At 37.1% G+C, this 25,648-nt stretch overlaps 1 protein-coding gene across 3 annotated transcripts in view; it reads left to right on the top strand.

Moving 5' to 3' along the window:
• Positions 1 to 24,016, top strand: part of UBE2E3 (ubiquitin conjugating enzyme E2 E3) — a 73,346-nt gene extending 49,330 nt beyond the window's left edge. For 2 of the 3 annotated variants that reach the window (XM_036421414.2, XM_045575260.1), the window contains exons 4-6: positions 17,598 to 17,730; positions 21,506 to 21,653; positions 23,381 to 24,016. In XM_036421414.2, the coding sequence (XP_036277307.1) occupies positions 17,598 to 17,730; positions 21,506 to 21,653; positions 23,381 to 23,478 (379 nt within the window). In that variant the 3' untranslated portion in view covers positions 23,479 to 24,016. The remainder of the gene's footprint in view (positions 1 to 17,597; positions 17,731 to 21,505; positions 21,654 to 23,380) is intronic. The other variant, XR_004984923.2, reaches the window with a different exon arrangement.
• The last annotated feature ends 1,632 nt before the right edge of the window (positions 24,017 to 25,648 follow it).

Here is a 25,648-nt window from a genome sequence, read left to right as displayed (position 1 = left end):
TGTTCTACCTCAGCTGGGACTCAATTTTTTGCCACTTTGCACTTTCCTCTAATGACTACAGAAGGGCTGTTGTTAGTATTGATTTGAAGTTTACAAATACATTTTAGGAAATAGGTGAATTCACAAATACAAAATCCATGAATAAATTAAGAATCACCTATATACTGAACAGGGAAAGAATGAGTTGTGTAAAGTTATTAAGTTGTTAAAGTTGGATTAGACACAGATACTTTTATCTTAATGCTAATAGTAAATTGTCCTCTGTTTTTGTCTTCTGATTTCTCAAACAATAGAGCCACAAAAATCTCCATTTTCAATGATATTTGTAACAAATAAATTAACTTAAGGTCTTGCTCTTTTATTTAGTGATAAGGAATCTGCTACCCTGTTTCCCCGAAAATAAGAAAGTGTCTTATATTAATTTTTTCTCCCAAAGTTGCGCTAGGTCTTATTTTCGAAGGATGTCTTATTTTTGGGGAAACACGGTACTTAAAGGAATCACGAATTCCTGTGTAGCATCAGAAAGGACTTTGGCCAGTGTCAGTGTGTGGTATCTCTTTCATTATGTGACTTAGCCATAGTTATGTTCTTTAAGTAACTCTACTCTGACATACTCTGGTTATTTCTGGGCATAAAAATCAGGGACATCTAATCTATCTTGGTCTCATTTATTAGATATGATTTTAGTACTGTTAAGTTCTTTATGCCTCAGTTTCTTTTATACAGTTAGGGTGGTAGTAGTTTCTACTTTTTGATTTTAGTGTGAGAATTAAGTGAATGGATACATAGAAAAAACTTAAAATAGTGCCCACCACTTAATGCTCAGTAAATGTTAACTGTCGTTATTACTGTTGTTGTTATCATCCTTAATGTCAGTAGACCCCTTTTATTCTTCTTTACCCTGTACTGTCAGCATTGATAGAGCAATTGAAAAACTTGTGTTTTGTGATATTTCTTGTATTTGTAACCCCTCTGTGTACTCATGGTTATTATAGATCTGATGAGTCACACCCTATCCCATCTCTCCTCCTAAACATTGTAAGCAGTCATGAAGGAGGAGGAAATAAACATATATGTTCAGTCCTCCAGTGTGAGCCAGAGGTTGATGTGGGGACTTTAGCAATGAGTCGTCAAAAGATTATTCTTAAAAATGTTCATTAATTTATTTGTCTTCCAAAATTAGTCTTTTATTATTTTTTTAATATTTTTTTAAATTGATTTTTAGAGAAAGAGGAAGGGAGAGGGATAGAGATAGAAACATTGATGAGAGAGGAAACATCATCAATCGGCTGCCTCTTGCATCCCCCCCACCCCCACCCCCAATGGGCTTGGGCCTACAACCTGGGCATGTGCCCTGATCATGAATTGAACCAGTGACTGACTTATTGGTTCCTGGGTCAACGTTCAACCACTGAGCAACACCAGCCAAACAAATCTTTTGACTGATTTGTTTTCAGAAAATGGTTGTCAGTGTATATAAGGTTCACTCTTAGTGAATTATGGATTATGTTAAGACTTGATTAAGAAAAAGTGAGACTCCATCCTTACATTCTACTGTATCATCCTGTCATTTACTCACCATGTACAAAATAAAATTCAGAGAAGCTTTCAATAAAGGATTTAATAAAGTATTTTGGAACTAATTTTAATCATCATGCAATGAGTAAGCAATAACCAGGTTATGTAAATTTTACAATAAAATAGAATTGTAGAACTATAAATTATACTTTGAACTTTTCCCAATTTCTTTTCAAACTTTACATTTTTAAAAATATATATATATATTTTATTGATTTTTTACAGAGACTAAAAGATTAGGATAGAGAGCTAGAAACGTCGATGACAAACATCGACCAGCTGCCTCTTGCACACCCCCTACCGGATAAGTGCCCGCAACCAATGTATTATATTTTATTGATTTTTTACAGAAAGGAAGAGAGAGGGATAGAGAGTTAGAAACATTGATGAGAGAGAAACATCGATCATCTGCCTCCTGCACACCTCCTACTGGGGATGTGCCCACAACCAAGTTACATGCCCTTGACCGGAATCGAACCTGGGACCTTTCAGTCCGCAGACCGACACTTTACCGCTGAGCCAAACCGGTTTCGGCCCAAACTTTACATTTTATATATAAGTAGAGGCCTGATGTAGATGTACAAAACTCGTGCCAGGGCCTTGGCCCTCGCAGCCCCACCTGCCTTGGCCGGCCCTCGCAGCCCTGGCTTCATCTGGAAGGTCATCCGGGCAGTTCTGCTGTTCGGTCTAATTAGCATCTTAGTTCTTTATTATATAGGATGATACTGTATATTAACTAAAAGTGCGAGAGTCATCTTGTTCCTAGTCTTAGAGGAAAAGCTCTGAACTTTTCTCCACTGAGTATGTTAGCTCTGGTCTTTTCATTTACACTATTTCTATTTTCTTATAGTTCCCTTGACATTTTACCATGCCTACTTAAAGATATCCCAAGTTAATATCATAACATCCTGATATATAACACAAAGATACCCATCAACTCTTTTCACGATTTATATTGGTCCAGACTAATGATTTAATAAATGTGATTGTTTTTGTCTAACTTAAAGTTTACCAGTCTCACAAATGCCAGTGTTGAAATAACACGAAACCTGTTCTTATCATCCAACAATTATTCTCTGTAACGGGAAAACTGTATCAGGGAGGTACTCTATTAACAAAACTGAAAACCCAAACTTCTGAGCTTTTATCCTCTGAAGAGGCAGAAACTTCTGGTGCTACTTTGTGCATATTCTGTGCCTAGCTTTCCTTGGGAGGTGTCTCTGACAAAATGAACTTTTATATTGAAGTAATATCTTATGAAAGCTAAAGTGAACATTATTTCAAAGAAAAAGAAAAGGAGAGCATGGTCTTATTCATCTGGTAGCAGTTGTATGAAATACATATTCAACATTAATTTTTAATTGTCATTTCTCTGGAGAATCAGCTTCTGCTATCTGATAAAAATGTGTATCATTTAATATATAGGGACTGCAAAGAATCATTTGGCTACCTTATTAAAACGGTCTCTATCAAAGGAAACCTTCATAGTGTAGATAGTGTGGATAAGATAATGAATGAATCAGTTAAGTGTTTTTCAACATGTCCTTTGTATTTTGGCACTTTCTAATTTATACGGATTTCTTTATTGTTAATGCTCTAAATCTCTTTAACCTAGTATTTTTTAACTTTATAAATAAGAAAAATCTACAGTCTTTGAAAAAATAAAAGCAAGTGTTTAAGTGTATCACCATAGCCACACATGCAAAGAAAATGAGATTGAAAAAACAATACTTTAAAATGTGCTTTCCCAACTATGATTCAGAATTAGTAAAATTTGTGGGCAAGTGTTTGATGCAATGTTAGAATTATCAAACATTATCTGAAAAATCCTGGAGCTAGAATGTGAAGGCCTACTCAAATTTCAATATGTCATTGCATTATATTTCATTTCCATTTTTATTGAAGTCTCAAAAGAGGTGTTGAGAAGGGCAAAGTGTGGCTTTCAACAGGTGAAAAGGCTTCTGTTATAGAAAAAGTGAGAATTGGAATTGAAACACAGCATCATTGTCCTGGAAATATTCTAAAGATATTGTATTTAAAAAATATGTAATAACATCTTCAGGGAAGAATTGGTTTGAGACTTGTAATTTGTGAAAAATAGAGAAAGGGAAAAGGTAATAGACTAATATTTTAGATAATTCTAGGTAGGTAAATTCTATTAGCAAAATCCCCTTTGGAAAATCTATATAATATATATAATATACATGTAATTATAAATTATTCAAATCACTGAAGTATTTTAGGGTTAGCATTCATAATTTTTAATTTATGTATATTATAGCAAAAGGACAATTTGGTTTCAGTAATTGCAATCTTTCTCTTTAAGGATAATACCAGTTTCAAGAGTGAAATGTGAAACCTACAAGTGAAAAATTTCTTACGTACCAGTTGTTCTCTGATTTGTATAATGCAAGGATATATATTGAGATATATGTGTGAAGATAGGGAGATACAGCTACATAAGAGAATATTAGGATGGATATATAATAACACTAGCTGCCCTACCCATGAATCAGTGCACGAGTAGCTCACTCCCGCTTGCCTCAGCTGGCCTCCCTGCCCATCACTGTTCGTAGCTCTCCACCGCACATAACTCATTGCCTCGCCTTCCTGTAGCTCTCCGCAGCTCTCTGCTGCTGCCCCACCCTCCTGCTGATGGGTCGATACATGCCATGGCGTAACAACCGTTTGCATATTCCCTCTTTATTAGATAGGATATATAAAATTCTTGTATATAGTATATTTGTGTGTATATCCTATCTAATAAAGAGGGAATATGTGAATTGACCGTCACAGTGTCACAGATATGGCGGTGCCCATAGCCACAAGATGGGCATAGCCCAGTCCCCTCAGCCCCGCCAGAGTCCCTCAGTCCTTTCAGCCATGCCAAGGGAGTGGGTGTGTGTGGCAGGCATGTGGTGTGTCTGGACCCGCCTTCAGCCCCCCAGTCACCCAGGGCCAACCAGAGGCTCAGGTAACTAGGGCCGGTTGAGGCTTATGCTGCTGGCAGTGGCAGCAACAGAGGTGTGATGGGAACATTGCCTCACCCTGATCGCCAGGTCGCCTCCTGCCCCTGAGGGCTCCCGGGTGTGAGAGGGGCCAGGCCGGGCTGAGGTACCCCATTTCCAGTGCATGAATTTTCATGCATCGGACCTCTAGTATTATATATTGTGGGGGCCTGATGCCATGGGGGCCAGACATGGCGGGGATCTCCCTTTTCCGCGTCCCACACGGAAAGAGAGATGAATGAACCAGTTCTAGGTGGAGGCGGCCAGGGATTTAGAAATAAAGAGAGAAGACACAGAGATAGATTTAAGCTGGGAGCTGGGTGGGCTGCCATCCTGTCTGCTGGAGAGGCAGGAAGAAGATGACAACCCCTCCTAGTGCATTTATTTTATACCCCCAATACCAGGAAGTATCACCAACTTTTTTGCATTCTTAAGCAGACCCTAGCATGCCTGGATTTACATATCTAGTCCTGCCCCTGCCCTCACCTGGGCTGATAGGAAGGCCAAGCTGACAACATGTCCACCATCTTAGGGAAACATGTTCCCCAAGGCGTGGCTTTGCCTACACCCTGAGTTGAAGATAATTAAGGAAAATGCCCATGTGTCTTCCCAGGCGGCCCTCTACAATATATAAATCCCTTTATGGAGATATTCTTTTAGTCATTGCAATAGGTCTTGCCACTACTAAGTTTTTTTATATGCAAGAATTAAAAAGGTGTTTCTAAATAATTCTTAAATAATTTTTATTACTAATATAAGTCTTACTCTATATGTTCTCAGGATTCTCACAGTGGGGGATGGGAGCAGGAGGAGGGTCATATAATATTAGGCAATATGAACTTCATAATGGGTTTTCTCTTTTATGTCAGCAGTCAGCTGTCCTAGAGTTCAGTATTTCTTCTGTGTGCTTTGAACTGTATAGGTCTGTATTAAAGTAAGCTTCCAATATGGTAGGTGATATCAATATAGTCAGTACATTCGTTAAACAGCACAGACATCATCCTCACTTTCTCGAATGATATATTTGAAATACCAAACTTAATTGAAATGGACAGGATGGAGAGATTAAATCGTAGCTAGCACCATCTTGAACGTTCTAATTTTTGAAAATGAAGAAGGAATTTGGAGAGTGTGCACTACCTAATTCCACACTATACTGTGTGAAGCCTCAGTAACCAAGGTAGGGTCATATTGGCATAAGGATAGACATATAGATCAGTGGAACAGAATAGAGAACCCCAAAATAGATCCACATATAAATGGTTAGATGATTTTTGGCAGATGTGCCAAGGTAATGCAGTAGGGAAATTATTTCAACAGATGGTATTAGAATAATTGAATGCCCACATGCAAAATAACAAGACTTGACCTTTGCCTCACATCATATATAAAAACTAACTAGCCTGGTTGGTGTGGTTCAGTGGTTGAGCATCGACCCTGAAACTAAGAGGCTGCTGGTTCGATTCCCTGTCAGGGCACATTGCCCGGGTTGCAGGCTTGATCCCCAATAGGAGTTTGTAGGAGTCAGCTGATCAATGATATTTCTCTCATGGATGTGTCTATATCTCTTCCTTCCTCTCTCTAAAAATCAATAAAAGTATATTTTTAAAAAATTTAAAAATGGGTCATAGAAATAAATGTGGAAGGTAAAGCAATAAAATTTAAGAATAAAACATGAGAAAGTTTTCATGATCTTGGATTACATAATAATTTTTTAAGGGCATGAAATAAACGGGGGGGGGGGGGAAGGTAAATTGGACTTCATCAAAATAGAGTATTAGAAAATGAAGTCAAGCTACAGAAAATATTTGCAAAACCTTAATCTGATAAAATACTTGTATCCTGAACATACAAAGAACTCTACTCCTCTACTCTTAATTGAGAGAAAATAAAGAAGTTCAAAATGGGTACAGTATAAGATTTAAGACAAGTCACCTACAAAGCTATAAATTCTAATGATGCTTAATGTAATTAGTCATGAAGGAAATACAAATTAAAACCACAGTGCAATGCAACCATACATGGAACAAAATGGTTAACATTAAAAAACAAAACCAGATAATACTAAGCAACTGTTAGGGAGGATATAGAGTAGTTGGGCTGTCATATATTGCTGCTGAGAAGGCATATATCCACTGTGAATAGTAACTTAGCAGTTTGTTATGGACCCAGTGTTGTGGGTTGAATTGTGTGTCCCCCCCAAAAGGTCTGTTTATGTCCTAACCCTCAAGTACCCCTGAATGTGACCTTATTTGGAAATGGGATAAGATAAGGCTATAATAAAGTAGGGTGTTCTTAATCAGTGTGGCTTGTGTTCTTACAAGAAGAGGAGACACGGGACAAAGAGTGGAGGTTGCCACTTGAAGACAGACATAAAGGGAGAAAACCATGTGGTGATGGAAACAGAGACTGGGGTTAGGCAGCTATAAGCCAAGGACAGCTAAGGATTGCTGACAGTATGAGAAGCTAAGAAAAGGACATGGAACAGATTTTTTCCTAGAGTGCATGACCCTGTTACACCTTGATTTCATACTTCTAAGCCTTCAGAACTATAAGAAAATAATTTTTGTTGTTGTTTTAAGCCATCCAGTTTGTGATACTTTATTATGGCAGCCTTAGGAAACTATTGCACCCAGCAATATCATGTACAGTCATTTACTTAAGAGAAATGAAAACGTATTTTCACAAAAATATATTTAAATATTTATAGCAGTTGTCCTAATAGCCAAAAGCTGAACACCAATGCCTAACAAATTGTGATATAGCTATATAATAAAATGAACTACTGTTATAACATGGATGAGTCTGAAGGATTATGATACATGAGCAAACCCAGTCACAAAATTCTATACATTGTACACTTCTACTAATATGATATTCTAGAAATTATTATTATAGGAAAGGCGAAATTATAGTGACAGAAAGAATAGCATTAGAGGTGGAGAGAAGAGGTTAGCTGCAAAGGAACACAGAGAACCCTTTGGAGATAGTAGAAATATGCTATATCATGATTGTGATGTAGCAGGACTATATGTTTGTCAGAATTTATCAAATTGTTCACTTCAAAATGCTGAATTTTATTTTAAATGAATTATACCCCAACAGAGCTGATTAGAACATTTTAAAAGGAATATAATAAATAACATTGACCAGATAATGAATAGCTTCCAGGTTGAATGAAAATATTTGTCTTAAAAATGCATGGATAAAGTTTTTGGCTAGGATAAAATTTCTGATAATTTTCAATGGCTTAGTCAGAAAGTGCTGAATCCCAGTAACTTAAAGTGAAGACAATGTAGTACTGTACAAAAGGATTCTAGTAGTGATAAAAACTGCTGAAAAGAAGTTGAATAAAATTTTAATGAAACATAAGAGTGGATAGAGGCATTATTTGCAAGTTAGTTTATTATTTTATTGGATGATTTTAAATATTTGTAGCTAAACTAGAAAATGATTGTGTGTGTGTTACGAGCTGCTGAGTGGGCTCCTCCACCTCCTGGCGACCCTATGAATGAGTGATGTCCACAGTGTCCTGGTTTCAACAGCCTGCCTCAACTCCTGTGGACTCATGCCTATGGCATCTTTGTAGTCATTCCATCTCATATTTGGTCTTTCTCTTTTCCTGCTGCTCTCTATTTATCCCAGCATTGTTGTCTTTTCCAAAGAACCCTGCCTTCTCATGATGCACCTGAAGTAGAAAGCTTCAGTTTCGTCATACTTGCCTCCAGTGATGTTTCAGGCTCAATTTGCTGTCGGGCCCACTTTGTGGTGGTCTGGGGTATCTGAAGAGTTCTCCTCCAACACCATATTTCATTCCTTTCCTGTCAGCCTTCGCTGTCTAACTTTCACATGAGTACATAGTAATTGAGTACATGAGAGTGTGAATGATCTTGGTCTCTGATGATACCTCTATTGCCTTTTAGAATCTGTCTTCTCTTGATTTTTTCCTTTGCTTCAAGTCTCCATTTGAAATGATACTGAACCAAGATAAGCAAAATATTTTAACAACTTCAATATTGTCATTGTTTATTTTAAAATTGTATATTTCTTTTGCAGTCATGCTTTTTATCTTATTGATGTTCAAATGTAGTCCTGCTTTGGCACTTTTATCTTTTCCCTTCATTAGAATTCAGATCATTGCTACTTGTTGCCAGGAAGATGGTGTGGTCTGCATATCTTAAGTTATTGATATTTCTTTCACCAGTTTTCACTCCTTCTTCCTCGGAGTCTAGCCCAGTTTTTTGTGTTTGTTCTGTATACAGATGAACCAAATAGGGAGATAAAGTGTGTCTGACACTTTTGCCCTTAGGAAATCATCCTGCCCTGACTGGCTTCTCGGCCACAATACAGGTTATGCAATAGGGCAGTCAGGTGCTGAGGCACACCCATTTCTTTCAGAACAACCCAGAGCTTAGCATGGCCCACACACTAAGAGGCTTTACTGTCACCATAAAATACAGACTAGCCCTCATTTGCTTCTTTGGCATTCCTAAAAATAGATTGGCTTGGGTCCCTAGCTGGTGTGGCCCAGTGGACATTGCATCTTCCTGAAGACTAAAGGGCCTGTGTTTGCTTACGGTCAAGGGCACGTACCTCGAACCTGGAACCTCCATTCCCACTCCTGGTCACGCACATGTGGGAGGCAACCAATCTGTGTGTCTTTTTCACATCTATATTTCTCTTTCTCCCCCTCCCTAAAAAATATCAATGGAAAAATATCCTTGGGATGAGGATTAACAACAAAATTGCCTTGGGAAAAACGTTTTTTCTCTTTACTGGGGAAATGGAGGATTGGCTTATATTCAGGCATGCAGAGAGCTTTCTGTTATACCCAGTTAAGCAGAACTATCTCCAGTTCTGCACACATTGCACTGTATTGCATTTAACCAGTTTCATATTTGTAAATTCAGTTAGGTGGCATCTTATTTATCCTGACTTTTATCCTTACCACAGCCTATAGTCCCTGCCTTCTGATGTACATAAAATAAAATGGAGGGTAGATAAGAAAAATTTTTTATACAGAATCAATCTTTTGTCATGATGTCTTTTATCTTATTGAGCATTTATTCATGTATTAAGTGTTATGTGGAAAGCACTATACTAGCTGTTTGGGGACATGTAACAATGCTGTAACATCTAAATAAGATTAGAATAAAATGTAATCTATGCAGTGCAAGGTGTAATATAAAGGAGTCAGATGGGTAATCACTAGAGCTTTCAGTTGGATCATAGGTTAAAAGTACCAGAAAAACAGTTTAGTCTGGATGACAAAGGAAATATCTTTTTAGCAGCTATAATATTCAAAATAACCATAGTTTAAAAGTCATTTAACAAAACAGGTTCTGGGATTCTTAAAAAAGTATTCTCCTTACTGTCATATTGTTAGATTGATCAAAGGAGTTAGACTGTGCAGTAAATGAAAAACATTTTATCTTAAAATAGCAGAAGACTTGAATTTTCATTAGGCATCTCTTAGAGGTTCCTCCTGAGTCGTCAGCACATTTCCTTTTCTCTAAAGAAGTACAATGAAGAATTATGCCTCAAAGAGTCACTGGCCTTTTTTTTTTTTTTTTTTCCTTAAAGTAGATTTCAGTCCTCATATAGAGTATCAAATAGCACTTGGAATGGAGCCCTTTACCTCTCTTTAGAGGGACATTGAACAGTAAATAGAAGCGTACTGTGAAATATATTTTGTATAGAAGATCATTAAAACTCAATACTAATTGTTAAAATTAGTCTCAAGGTTTTCTGTGAGTACTGTGAAACAATGATTCTTAATACTCTAAATCGTGATAAGGTTTTGTCAAATATAATTATATTCATGGCTTATACTTTCACTTGGTGACTGCAGTGACACCCAAGCCTTGGACATGAGGCATTATGGTCTGGAAGAGCGTTGGAGTGTGAGGCATGACACCTCATCTGCACCATCACACAATGGCAGGTGACCTGGGCAATCTTAGTACAATAGTGGTCCCTATCCTTTAGGCCACATGTGTCAAACACAAGACCCGCGGGCCAAATCCGTCCCACCAGGCCTTGCAATGTGGCCCGCACCGCGCTGTCATCACTGCACTCCGCTGCGTTTCCATCACAATGACAGTTTATGACTGTTCAGTAAACCATTCAGCCCGCGATTTAGGCTGGATTTTAGATTTTGGCCCCTTCTCTGATTGAGTTCAACACCCCTACTTTAGGCCATGGAGGGTAGTCATAAATGAGAGAATATTTGTGGAGCCTTCCGCTACATTTGCCAAAACTAAGAAATTAATGTTGATAAGTTACTATTGACTAAACCCTAGGCTTTATTCAGATTAATCATTTTTTCACTAATATCTTTTCTCCCCCAAGCATATTTTAAGTTTTCCAGATATTTGAAAAGTAATGTTTGCCTGTCTTAAGAAACAGTGTATTCTGAACAACATCACTCATTCTTTTCTTCTTAACTCAAGACCATTATTGTGAAAGACATTAACATTCCGTGCCTTCAGGGGTTGTTTACCTATTTTATGTTTTCTGTCTTGACCTCAAGCTGCTGTACTCTGCTGCTAGTTGGCCCTCATCAGTGTGACCTCACCAGAAAGCTAAACAGCAGCGAGTATTAGATATGTTACTTTTAGCTTCCGGGAGGGCCTTCTGTTTATTAATGAATTCAGATAAAGAACATTCAGAGAGGCAGAAGTGATCAGGGAGGTTGGGAATATGGCAGGAGCAAAGATATGAGGGATTTCCCAAGGATTCTGAAGAATTTCCTTGGCTTTCCAGTTTGCTCCTTCATTCTTGTGTTATAAGAAAGGTTGCTTTAAAAAACTTGCTGAATGACTGGATAGGGAGGGCCTGGTGAGGAAAGAGACTTAAAAACGTGAATTTTTATGCCTGTTTAACCCTGGAACAGTAAATGACAGTACCGTTTTAAAAAATAGTATTTGTTTTCTGACTAGAGGCCCGGTGCATGAATTCATGCACAGCTGGGTTCCGGCCAGCCTTCCCCAATTGGGACAGATTGGGGCCAGACCGGCCAAGGGGAGGGGCCGTAGGCAGTTGGCCAGCTGGCCCTGTCCCTGATCGAGGTGGAGGGGCTGATCGGGGTCGCAGTGTACATCAAAGAAACCAGTCATTCTGGTGTTCCAGTCACTTGGCTTTTATTTATATAGACTAGAGGCCCAGTGCACGAAATTCATGCATGGGGGGGTGGGGGTGTCCCTCAGCCCAGCCTGCATTCTCTTCAATCTGAGACCCTTTTGGGGATGTTCCACTTCCCATTTAGGGCAGTCGGACATCCCTCTCACAATCCAGAACTGCTGGCTCCAAACAGTTCACCTGCCTGCCTTCCTGATTGCCCCTAACCACTTCTGCCTGCCAGCCTGATCACTCCTAACCACTGCCCTGCTAGCCTGATTGATGTCTAATTGCTCCTCTGCCAGCCTGTTTGCCCCCAACTTCCCTCCTCTGCCGGCCTGGTCACACCTCACTACCCTCCCCTGCAGGATTGATTGCTCCCAACTGCCCTTCCTTGCAGGCCTGGTGCCTCCTAACTGTCCTCCCGTGCTGGCCATCTTGTGGTGGTCATCTTGTGTCCACATGGGGGAAGCTATCTTGATCTTGTGTGTTGGAGTGATGGTCAATCTGCATGTTACTCTTTTATTAGGATAGAGGCCTGATGCATGGGTGGGGGCCAGCTGGTTTGCTCTAAAGGGTGTCCCAGATAAGGGCTGGGGTTCCCTTGGGGCATGGGGCAGCTTGGGTGAGGGGCCTGTGGTGGTTTGCAGGCCAGCCATGCCTCTCAGAGACCCAAGCAGAGGCCCTGGAATCTGGGATACTGGTATATTTATTTTCTACAATTGAAACTTTGTAGCCTGGAGTGGAGCCAAGCCTTCGCTCTCTCCGTGGCAGCAGCCATTTCTGTTGGAATTTATGTATCTTCTTGGAATTTATGAAACTTTGTGGTTTGGTGTGGAGACCTAGACCAGCCAGGGCAGGTGGAAAGCTTGGCTTCCTCCGTCGCCAGGGACAACCCTAGCCTCTTGCTCTCGCAAGCTCCGTGGCTGCCGCCATTTTTCTTGGGACTTACCTTCTATAATTAAAACCTTGTATCCTTGAGTGGAGGCCTGGGCCAGCCAGGGTGTGTGGAAAGCTTGGCTTCCTCCATTGCCGGAGAAACCCAAGCCTCCCTCCTCCTCTCTGTGGCGGCAGACATCTTGATTGGGTTAATTTGCATACTCGCTCTAATTGGCTGGTGGGTGTGGCTTGTGGGTGTAGTTGAGTGGTGTTAATTTGCACATTACTATTTTAGTAGGTAAGATTATAAAAGTATAATTATTGTAGAGTATTTGGTAATATACAAAAGCAAAAATTACATAATAAAAATCAACTATGATTTTGTTGTAGATATAACCATATTCACATTTAAAATATGATACATAACCATATTTTTTACACACTTTGAATATTATATAGTTTTATGATCTGTTTACCTTACTCTGACATCTGCATTTCCCCATGTCATTAAATAATCTTCCAAACCTTGATTTTCAGTTGCTACCTCATAGTTCATTTAAAGTCAGAGGTGATTTAACTTTCCATTTTGTTGGATTTTGAGTCTCATTATTGTTACTTTGCTTTGATCCTTTTTGTAAAAAAATCCTTATCCACATTTTTATATATTCTCTTAGAACAGCTTTTTGGAAGAGAGTTTACTTAATCAAAATAGCTTTTAATACATGTGTTTAAGCCTTTAAAAAGCCATACTCTTTTCTCTTCCCACTGGTAGTGTGTGGGCATGACATTTCTTGTAAACATTATTTGTATTTTTTCTAATTAGTACACTTTATCTTTTAGAGCAGCTTTAGATTCACAGCAAAATTGAGCAGAAAGTATAAAGAGTTCCCATGAACCTGCTGACTCTGCATGCACCACCTCCCCAATACCAGTATCCCACAGCTGTGGTCCATTTACTACAATCGATGAACCTACATTTGACACATTATTGTCACTCAGTCTCTGATGTGTATTAGGGTTGACTCTTGCTGTTACACATTCTATGTGTTTTTGACAAATGTATAATGGCCTTCATTCACTACTGTAGTGTCATACAGATTGGATACATTGTCCTAAAGATTTTCTGTGTTTCCCTATGCATACCTCCTCCCACTAAACCCTAGAAACCACTGATTTTTTTTTTTTCCTGACTTTATAGTTTTGTCTTTTTCACCATGTGATCTAGTTGGGATCAGACAAAATGTATAGACTTTAGATTGGCTTCTTCCACCTACTAATATGCATTAAGTTTCCTTTTTTTATTTTTATTTTTATGGTTTGATAGCTCATTTGTTTGGAATAGTGTTCTATCATCTATATGTACCATCAAATTGATACCCTATTTTGTATGTCTTTAGTTACAGTGAAAATTCACTCAGGGGTATACCGATTCTCAAATGACGACAGAACAACAAGCTATTACTGTAATTAGTTCCACTTGCTGTGATACTTAAAACTTACGAAGTAGGATTATTTTTAAAAGTATATTTTTCCTGAATAGGCCAAAATTATAAGATTTTATTTGTCATCTATATATTTCTTAAAGATAGATTTTTGGAGCATCCTGTAAATATATTTTGACTATACCATCAACTTTTCTATACTCTTTCTGTATGAACTATTTTTCAGAGCACATATTTGATTATTTATAGCATTACTTTCCTGATATTCACAGTTCGTAGTTTATGTTTTACAGAACAAATAAGATATACTAGTTAAATCATTTTTAATTATACTGAACAGTGTATTTTAATTAATGTGGTTGGGTTATCAGTGCTGGTTTGCACTTATTTTAAATAAAACATGCAGATCATTTCTAAACTGATAGCCACTTTAAAAGAAAAAAGCTTTATATAATACATTAGTTTAGAAAATCAAGGTAATTTGTGATGTGAAGGTTAGAGAAAATGGAAGCTGTAAGAGAAAATTGAAAAGAGTTTTGAGAACTATTGGAGGGGCCTACTGACAAGTAATTGTGAATTTAGATTTTGTTTGAATTACCTCTCACATTTGTATTTTATAAAGGAAACTGAGCATAGTACAATGTACTTGGACTTTAGTAGTGTCTAGCACTCAAACCTTGGCTTCTAAAACCTCCCCACTGAAAGCTTTCCCACCAGGAGGGCTCCTTGAAAAAATGGCTGATTCCAAGGTTGCAAGCCTAGAACTTCTTGGAATGCCAGGAAGTAATGAAGTGCTTAGTGAAACCGATGGTGGCCTATCACCAGGCGATGGGGCCACTTGAAGAAGGTCCCACTGGCCAAGTCTGGGATAATTTTAGCATCAAAATAATTGAAGGCTATAATGAACTATTGCATATCATTAGGTAAAAAAAATAGGAATTTACATAGCCTCACCAGTAATATACCAGGTGTACCTGTTAATAATGCGGATTTTTTTTTTCAATAGATGGAGTTACACATATGTTGGTACGTATGCATTTGATATGTATGCCATTTTGTATTGACAGCAAGCTTCAAAACTTCATATGTCAAATATTCTGAAGGTGTTAACAGCATAGATATTTTTATGCTTAAAAATGTTGAATTTCATGCCAAAAAAAAAAAAAGCATTTGTGGGAAGTTTTAATTCATTATTTTGAAGCAAAGTGCTACTGAAAATTATCTTATACTTCGGGAAGTTTATGGCAAACATGCTCCATCTCAAGATACTTGTGAATGCTGGCTTAAACACTTTAAAAGTGATGATTTCGATGTGAAAGACAGAACGTCCAGGTCAACCGAAAAAGTTTGAAAACCAACAATAACAAGCTTTATTGGATGAAGATGTGTGTCAAACTCAAAAACAACTGACAGAAAGATTAAATGTTGCTCAGCAAACAATTTCAGATCGTTTACAAGCAATGGGAAAGATTATAAAGGAAGGAAAATGGGTGCCACATCAACTGAACAAAAGACAAATGGAAAACCGAAAAGCCATCAATAAAATGCTGCTTCAATAGCACAATAGAAAGTCTTTTTTGCATTAAATTGTGACTGGCGATGAAACGTGGATTTATACTGAGAATTGCAAATGCACATCATGGGTTGATCCACGTCCACCATCAACATTGACTGCAAAGCCAATTGCTTCAGAAAGGACAATGCGTTTGGTGGGATCAGGAAGGTATGGTGTATTATGAGCTTCTAAAACCAGGTGAAACCTTTAATATTGATCACTACTGACAACAGATAATCAATTTGAACCATGCTTTGATCATAAAAATACCAGAATGTGCCAGAAGACATGGTAAAGTATTGTTGCTTCATGCTCATGAACCATAACACACTTCAAAACCAGTTAAAGACATGTTAAGAGATCTTGCCTGGAAAATCTTAACCCACCCGTTGTATTCACCAGACCTTGCTCCTTCAGATTACCATTTGTTCCGATCCATGGCACACACACTTTCTGAGCAGCACTTCAAAACATATGATGTGGAAAATTTGGTCTCTGAAGAGTATGCCTCAAAATAAGAAAAGTTCTATTGGGAGGTATCCACAAATTACCTGAAAGATGGGAATAATGTGTAGCTAGCAATGGACATTACTTTGAATAAAGCGCTTTTGATGTTTCTCTTGAAATTATTGTGTTTTCTTTGGTTACAAAATCTGCATTATTAACCAGTGCACCTGGTATACATTCATACAAATGGGAGAATTAAGGGCTCAAGAGCCAGCTGATAAATATGGAGGAAATACTGGATTTGGAAAGTCACAATTTTATCACCATCACAGTAATTCAGTTTAACCAAGACTCAGAAGCGGATCTTTTTTAAAGATTGTTTCTTCCATGAGCTTCTAAAAACAGGTGAAAGAAAAAGGGAGAGAGAGAGAAACATTGATGCAAGAGTGAAACATCAATATAATGTCTCCTGCTACTCTAGTCCCTCCCCACCACCTCCAACTGGGGATGGAGCCCTCAATCCCAGGCGTGTGCCCTGACCAGGAATGTAACCAGCTTCCCTTCTCTGGACAGCGCCCAACCAACTGAGCCATGCACGGGCCAGGGCTCACAAGTGGATCTTAAATCTAGGGGAGAAATGTTGATGAACAGCAGGAGATTTACAGGGTTTTAAAGTGTCTGTCCAAAGGTTGCCTCTTCGTTACAGGGAAAAGGTTTTAAGTAAACAGTAGGAACATTGGACAGCACTTGATCTGGGCAATGAAAATTAGCATCACCAGTTAGGGACAGGAGAAGACCATATGCCTCTGGATGTGATATCCTGAGAAGGACACATCATCTGTGTACTGTCCTGGCCCGGAATGCACCACCAGCGTCTAATCCTGAGGAAATATCAGAAAAGTTCAAAATGATGCACATTCTATTAAAAAAAGAATTGTAGTTTTAAAAAATGTTAATGTTACGAAAGTCAAAGAAAGGCAGAAAGGCTCTATATTAAAGAAGAGTAAAGGTGCAGGACATACTTAGATGATCCCAAGACTGGATCCCATAACTGGAGAAAAATTAGAAGTTTGTTTTTGTTTTAAAAGCATTCTTGGATTAGTTGACAACATTATTTTGCACATTGTAGGTTGAAGTAATGTGTTAATACTATATTTACTAAATTATAGGTGTATTGTGATTGTATACTGGGGATTATTTTAGAAAATTCATGTATTTATGGGGTAATGGCTCATAAAAAAGCACTTTGTGTATATGTGGGTGTATGTATACATAGAAAGAGAAAAAGGGTGAGATGAAGCATATGGGGCAGAATGTTAACAGAAAGAGATCTGGGTAAAGTAATATGATGTTCTTTGTTGCAAGTTTTCCATAGATTTGAAGTATTTCCAATAAGTTTATACATATGCATGCACTCATTGGAACTTACCTCTTATTACTCTAATTTGCTAATTTACCTTTAATATTTAATTGATATAAGCTTTTTTTTTAAAAAAAAAAAATTGGTAATAGCTTTTAACATTCATTGCTTACAGATATACGCATTGATCTTTAATTTCTTTTAAATAGTGCTGGGCCTAAAGGAGATAATATTTATGAATGGAGATCGACTATACTTGGTCCACCAGGTTCTGTATATGAAGGTGGTGTGTTTTTTCTGGATATCACGTTTTCATCCGATTATCCATTTAAGCCACCAAAGGTAAGAACCCAGAGGTACATTCTTTAATATTTATCCTTCTCTAAAATCAGTCTATTTCAGAGGTTAAATGTGTATTAATGCAGTCATTTTAACTTTTTTTATGAGTGATATGAAAACTTTCATGTATTAAGATATAACTGAAAGTAATTGATTTCTGTCTGTTACAAATAACTGTAATCAGCAGAAAGAGGGTATATTAACTATAAATAAAAGTATACCATCAGAGCCGAAACCGGTTTGGCTCAGTGGCTAGAGCTTCCGCCTGCAGACTGACAGGTCCCAGGTTCGATTCCGGTCAAGGGCATGTACCTTGGTTGCGGGCACATCCCCAGTAGGGGGTGTGCAAGAGGCAGCTGATCAATGATTCTCTCTTATCGATGTGTCTAACTCTCTGTCCCTCTCTCTTCCTCTCTGTAAAAAAAAAAAAAAAATCAATAAAATATATTTTTAAAAAAAAGTATACTATCAGAAAAGCAGATGGATTTTTGATACGAGGGAAAATATTCTGTGAACTTCCTTAGAAAAATACTGGGATTCAAAAGTAAACCTGTTTAACAGCTTCTAGAAATAAAGGGTTAAATAACTTGAATTTTGTGTTAAATACCTTATCTTTATAGATTAGCAAAATCTAGAAAACCATGGCAAAGAAGAGGGAAACTAATACCATTTAGTAAATGTATGTTGTGCCCTCTGTTGGTAGCATGTAGTAATGGGAATGAGGGTGGCTGGGTGACTTAATGCCTTCTTGTTGTCTCTGAATATGAATTAGATGATAACAGAGAAGGGTTGAATTGTGCTTTGTAATGATTTGCAATTATTTGTCAAGTTGAACATAACCATTATTTAAATAAATTTCTCCTCGGATTTCTCATTATAAAATAAAACTGTCAGGCTAGCGGGTAAAACCACCAATATTAAGCCTGAGCGTAATTTTGTTTCAGAGATTTCTGACATGCTAGGGAAACCCGTGCCATCAAGCCCTTAACTGTGATAAAACTTTTTCCTTTTCAACATAGTTCATTTTGTTGCCAAAGCTGTGTAAAATATAGATAGCAATTTAATGCCTGAAAAAGAAAAATATAAAACCCAGACAGTACATTATCTAAGAAGGAAAGAATATTCCCTCCAAGTGCTATTTACCTTAAATTGCAGATATCAAGGCTTCCCAGCCCCTAGAGCACATGTGTCAAACACAAGGCCCGAGGGCCAAATCCGTCCCGCCAGGCCTTGCAATGTGGCCCGCACCGCGCTGTCATCACTGCACTCCGCTGCATTTCCATCACAATGACAGTTTATGACTGTTCAGTATACCATTCGGCCCGCGATTTAGGCTGGATTTTAGATTTTGGCCCCTTCTCTGATTGAGTTCGACACCCCTACCCTAGAGGTATTAGCTCTCAAATATGGCCATCAGTTTTTTGAGTATTTTCTTCTTTGGTCCCATCAGAATTTAAGATCTTTAAATGGTTGCCTTAATGCTCTCAGTTATATAGTGTATGTCTTGCTAGATCAATCAAATAAAGGCATAAGACCCTCATGTTAATAATAACATAAACTTGATTCATATTCACATGACATGTTAAATGGCAGCATGTCACCAACTGTTCAACTGCATTCGGTATTATAGAAAACAAAACTTCAGCAAAATAGCTCATTACTATATAGTGATATTTATTTTTACATGCCTCATTTTGCATATTGGAAAAGTGATTTTAACATGATAGAAAATTAACAAAAAATTTGCAAGATTTATATTTTTCAAAATAAACTTTGTACCTTAGTGGAAATCTGTTGAAGAAAAAGACTTCTTAGTATCTTTAATGGAAAATAGAAATTGACTGACTGAAATAAAGGTTTCAAACTGTGGTTACCTATCTGTGATTTATCATAATTGTTTTGGTTAATATTTTAAAAAATTAATTTAGCATGTAAGTATTTTTACTGGTCTCATTTTAATTTTCTAACCCTTTAATGTTTATTAATTCCTTTTGCCTAAGGTATCATATACAGTATTATGAAGCATTCAGATCTCTAGGTGGACAAGTGAAAAAGAAATAAGACTTCTGTTATCTTAGTGTTAGGTACAATTATTTCTCTGCATACTGATTCTTTTTGAAGTTCAGAGAAGGTATTGAGCTTCTTAAAGAATAATAAAAATTTAATTATTTTGTTCACTCGTTAATAGCTAAACACATTCAAAATATTAATTGTATTGTGTTTGTAAACCATATAGTCAGCTGTCAATAATCTGAATATGTGTTATTCCTGTATTAAATAGCAGAACTGTCTAATATAAATATAATGCAAGCTACACATGTAATTTTAAATTTTCTAGTAGCTACATTAAAAGAATAGAAATAGTGAATTAATTTTAATAATATATTTTATGTAACCCAGTATATCTAAAATATTGTAATTTCAAGCCTGTAACCAGTATAAGAGGGAATTTTACATTCTCTTTTTGGTATTGAGTCTTTGAAATATGGTGTGTAATTTACACTTTTATCCCTTTTCAATTCAACTAGCCACATTTTAAGAGCTCTGTGTAACTAAATTAAAGCAACTCTAGAGGTTCATGATCCCCTCCCTTTACCCCTGCAAGGCCAGTAGTTTCTTCCCCGTTACCTTTAATTTTTTTGTTTTTAATTTTGTACCCTTATCAGAAATACATATTTGAGGACTTTAATATTTTCTTCCCACACTCCATTGGGATATTATACTAGTTCTAAGGGATCAAAAACTGTCCTTTCCCCCCCCTCCCCCCCAAAACTCCAAATTGAGATTAACTACTCAGTGTTTGTGATTGTTTTCAAACTTGACAGTATTTGTTCCTAGGATTTATCCTTTTTTTTTTTTTTTCATGCATCTGGAGATACACTTTCTTTATTCAGTAGCTTAAGACCTTGGTTGTTTTATTTTACGTAATTATCCAACGAGACAGTGAGCCAGTTGTGGAAATAAAAGAGTAAGAAATAGGTTAGTGATTTAACCAATCTTCCTCTAAATTCTTTAGTATTTTCTGACATATGGCAAGAAATTAGCTGAGTCGATACTGATATTTTCTACTAACAAACTAATATAACTTTTCACTTTATGTTTAAAAAGTTCTTTACCAGACGAAACAGGTTTGGCTCAGTGGATAGAGCGTCAGCCTGCGGACTGAAAGTCCCGGGTTCGATTCCGGTCAAGGGCAGAATGTACTTTGGTTTCGGGCACACCCCCAGAGGGGAGTTGCAGGAGGCAGCTGGTCGATGTTTCTCTCTCATCGATGTTTCTAACTATCTCTCTAACTCTTCCTTCTTCTCTGTAAAAAATCAATAATATATATATATTTTTTAAATTAAAAAAATATATTTTTTCCTTATATTTAAAAGTTCATCTATCTTTGACATCAACACATTTTTGTTTTTCCCTTCTGTCTTTAAAGAGGTATTGTGTGCACTCATGCTTGTGTGTTTGGTGTGTACACATATACATACATAGAATTGCCGTGTCATTCATTTTAATTAAACTAATTAAATCAGCTACTCACGTTGGTTGAAAATCAATATAGTTCTTGTTATACTGGGTAAAAACCAGATAATTTTTTTAACCAAATTAAAATGAAACCATTTGATTCTGTTAGCACTTAAACTCAGTATTCTATTATCTCTTCAGTTAAATTATTTGCTATTTAGTATCATGTGATATGTTACTGTTCATTTTTGCTGGTGAGAGTCTTAGTTGGTAAGAAAGCATTTAATTTTCTTCCTGTTTGTAACGTGACTGCCCTTAGGTTACTTTCCGCACCAGGATCTATCACTGCAACATCAACAGTCAGGGAGTCATCTGTCTGGACATCCTCAAAGACAACTGGAGTCCCGCTTTGACTATTTCAAAGGTTTTGCTGTCGATTTGTTCTCTTTTGACAGACTGCAACCCTGGTAAGCACATCTTTATTACCACATACAGTGAGGTTGTAGACACCAGTGCATTTTCTTGGTAGATTTGGAAAGTTAGTACTGTTGGTGGAAAGATCAGCATAAAAGATTAGCAAGGAAATTATCAATGCCATTTCTATTAGAATAGACAAAAGTTTCACAATAACTACTAGCCTATACTTATTTTCTGCTTCTCATTGATGGACTGCTGTGTTTTCTGAGGTGTGTACCTGTACAGACCATTTTGACAGCAGTAAAGTGATGTCTCTAACTCCAGTGCCTCCTTTTCTTCTTCTCTGCCTCCATGTGCATTAAAGCAACCACTTAGTAATGAAGAACTTCTTGTTTTCTATTCCTTTTTGGATTATAGTTTGTTGTATTAGATGTAGTAATAGTGAAGAATATTAAAAAACTAGGTAATGAGATTGTTGGACTAGATTATGATTATATAAACTTAGAGATTAAAGTTATTAGGACATAATTTGTAACATTTAAAAGAAATACATAACTCCTACATGTGATCTTTAACTGAGGAATTGAAAAAAATGGAATTTTGTATGTTATTTCACTGAGGGGTCAGTTTTTAAAAGAAGTTAACTTACTTTTTCTAAACATTTGATTAGTCACCAAAATCTATCACTACTATCTTTTGCCCAGCAGTTATACATATATAATAGATAGATAGATAGATAGATAATTATAACATCATTTATTACAGCAAAAGATTGGAAACCACCTGACTGTCCATTAATAGAGGTTCTACCTATTAAAAAGAATGAGACAGCTCTTTATGAACTGATAGAGAAAGCTTTCTAAGATATATTAAGTAAAAAAGTAAGACACTGGGCAGTGGGGAATATGGCAGATTGCTGTTGAACACTTCATTGTAAAAGTGACTCTAGAGCAGCCCAGTTTGGTCCTCAGTATTTTAGTCTTTTTAGTTTCTATGTCATTCAGCCTGCATACTACAAATTGTATCACTTTCTAGAAAACCAAATGAGTTCCCAACACTACTGACTCAGCATTGCTTCATGTATTAAATTGGCAGCTGCACTTTATGTCTGCACTATTACGTAGTGCATTTTAACTTAATTTTTCCAGCAACATGTTATTTAAGATGTATTGTTGAGAATTCATTAAAATTAGTTCTGTGTGAAGCAGAATAAATGTATAATGTGGAGAAAAAAGAAGTAAGACACTGAAAACACACACATATGCATAACGATGTATTCTACATGCTTGTACACATGTATATCTCTGGGTAGAAACGCTGTAATCAGGTAACGATCACTTGCCATGGAAAAAACTCCTGAGTAATGGACGTTTATATCTCAGATTCAATTTAAAGCAGAATGGTAAGTTTTCATTTGGAGATGAGGATATTTGAGTCGACCAGGGCTGGGGATGAACCTGCAGCTCAGGTCTGTGCCTTTGACTGGGAATCCAGCCTGGGACCCTTCCCTGTGCAGTGCAGCTCGACACTAACCACGGAGCACACCGGCCAGAGCAGCACACTGATCACTGAATAAAATGCCAAGAGTAAAAAACAGTTTTTGTATATTAAAAGTATACCTCTTTTATTAACACTCATTTTTTAGTTACAGGGCCTTTAGCTAAATTGAATATTAATATTAAGATGCTGCTAAAACTCAGCATTTCCGTTTAATAGAATGTTAAAACTGTACCTTTTAGATATCTAATATTTTTTATTCTTCTTCTCACTTTTCCAGCGGATCCTCTGGTTGGAAGCATAGCCACTCAGTATTTGACCAACAGAGCAGAACATGACAGGATAGCCAGACAGTGGACCAAGAGATACGCAACATAATTCACACAATTTGTATGCAGTGTGAAGGCGCAGAGGCATCTTCTCACTGTGCTGCAAATCTTTATAGCCTTTACAATACGGACTTCTGTGTATATGTTATACTGATTCTACTCTCCGCTTTTATCCTTTGGAGACTGGGAGGCTCCCCGAAAAGGTAAATGCTGTCAAGGGTAGAACTTTGTAGCTGTAGATTAGTTATGTTTAAAATGCCTACTTGCAAGTCTTGCTTCTTTGGGATATCAAAATGTATTTTGTGATGTACTAAGGATACTGGTCCTGAAGTCTACCAAATATTATAGTGCATTTTAGCCCAATTCATTATCTGTATGAAGTTATAAAAGTAGCTGTAGATGACTAGGAATTATGTCATTTGTATTAAACCCAGATCTATTTCTGAGTATGTGGTTAATGCTGTTGTGAAAAATGTTTTACCTTTTACCTTTGTCAGTTTGTAATGGGAGGATTTCCTTTTACCCTTTGTAGCTCAGAGAGCACCTGATGTATCATCTCAAACACAATAAACATGCTCCTGAAGGCATAGTTTCCTGTCGTACTATTTTAAGTCAGTCTTGTTAGAAGGTGTGTCTGAGATGATTGTTGATGAAATAAATTACAGATATGAAGATGACTACTAAAGACCAGTACAAATAAATTATTAAATAGAAAACATGTGGAATCTTATTAAATGTGTATAATTGTTTTTTTGTTTTCCCCCTTTAAGTCCTACTGAGAGAATATAATGAACTTAAACATGGAAAACTGGTTTTTATTTTTTGTTTGTTTATTTCTCACCCGAGGATATTTTTCCCATTGATATTTAGAGAGACTGGGAGGGAGTAATGGGGATTGGGAGTGTGTGTGGGGGGGGGGGAAATGCAAAGTAAGAGAGACACATATTGATCGCCTCCTGTAGGTACCAACTGGGGCTGGGGATAGAACCTGCAACTGAGAACTGAGGTTTGTGCCCTTGACTGGGAATTGAACCCGAGATGCTTTAACCATTGAGTTAAACTGGCTAGGGTGGAAAATTGGATTTTAAAGCTTTTGGTCTCAAAAATATATAAAGCTCTATTTTGATAATACGATATTTGCGGTAAAAATAAAATGAAATTCAGGCTCACTCAGGAATCTGATATTGTCTTATGGAACATTTCATTTCCAAATTTGGTGATATCTCCACCATTGGAAAATATTGTCAATTGACATAATCTGGTTGCTGTTGTATGTCTTGGTGCACTTTTTTTCGTTTGCTTCTGACCTTGGTCTTGAATGTCTATGGTGTATTGTGTGCATTTCCATTCTTACTGTGGCACTTGGCCAGCAGTTGTAGCCAGAGGCAGAGTTGAACACGGAAACCTTTTTCTGCCTGAAGGTAGATGAGAACTCTGGATTGGTGTACAGATGTGGCTTTTTTTCTCGATTGCAAACATACCAAATCTTAATGGTTTCCCAGGTTATATAATTCCTTCTTTCTAGTTGCATCTGTTAAATATTAGATTTCTTAAAAGGAGTTAGAATTGCTTTGCAGTATTTAGATATGATAAACAGTATAAATGTGCTACACTTTCCCTATGACAGGGATAAGTTCTGAGGTAATTCTCTGGTCATAGAACCAAAGTTGTGGAATATGAGGCACATGTCTTTTCCAGTCCTAAATAAGGAAATAGAATACCATCTCAAAATTTATAGAGTGAAATTATTAGCATAAAATGTATAGCTTCAAATAATAAAGTAACTAAGAATAGTGGTCTCCTATTGAGTGTCAATAGAAGTATTAAATTGGGGTAAAAGTAAAATTATTTGAAAGTCTTTTCACTTAGACTCTTCCCTTAAAAAAATCTCTCCATATTACAAAGGAACGCCAAACAAAGGGAGTATTTTGAAGAATTTAGGCCTAAGCCTATGAAAACCTCTAAGCTTTGACTATATTAAGTAAGTGGTGACCAATAATCTGTAATGGAGTCCAAGTTCATGTGATGAAAGTGGGGGCCTTTCTATAAGCTGCCAGGCTTTCTGTGTCGTTCAGCTGTAGGAAGTAGTTTTCCCCACTCGCAGTGTTGTCCATTCTCCACCAGGAAGTATTGCGTTTCTCTCTCAGTGCTAGAAACGCCTTTGTTGCACTGAACGTTAGGATGTCTGGGGATGCCGTCATTAGACTTTCTTCATTTGC

The sequence above is a fragment of the Pipistrellus kuhlii genome, unplaced genomic scaffold (genome assembly GCF_014108245.1).
Source record: "Pipistrellus kuhlii isolate mPipKuh1 unplaced genomic scaffold, mPipKuh1.p scaffold_m20_p_7, whole genome shotgun sequence".
Taxonomy (NCBI): Eukaryota; Metazoa; Chordata; class Mammalia; order Chiroptera; family Vespertilionidae; genus Pipistrellus; species Pipistrellus kuhlii.
This window is presented reverse-complemented; position numbering and strand designations above follow the sequence as displayed.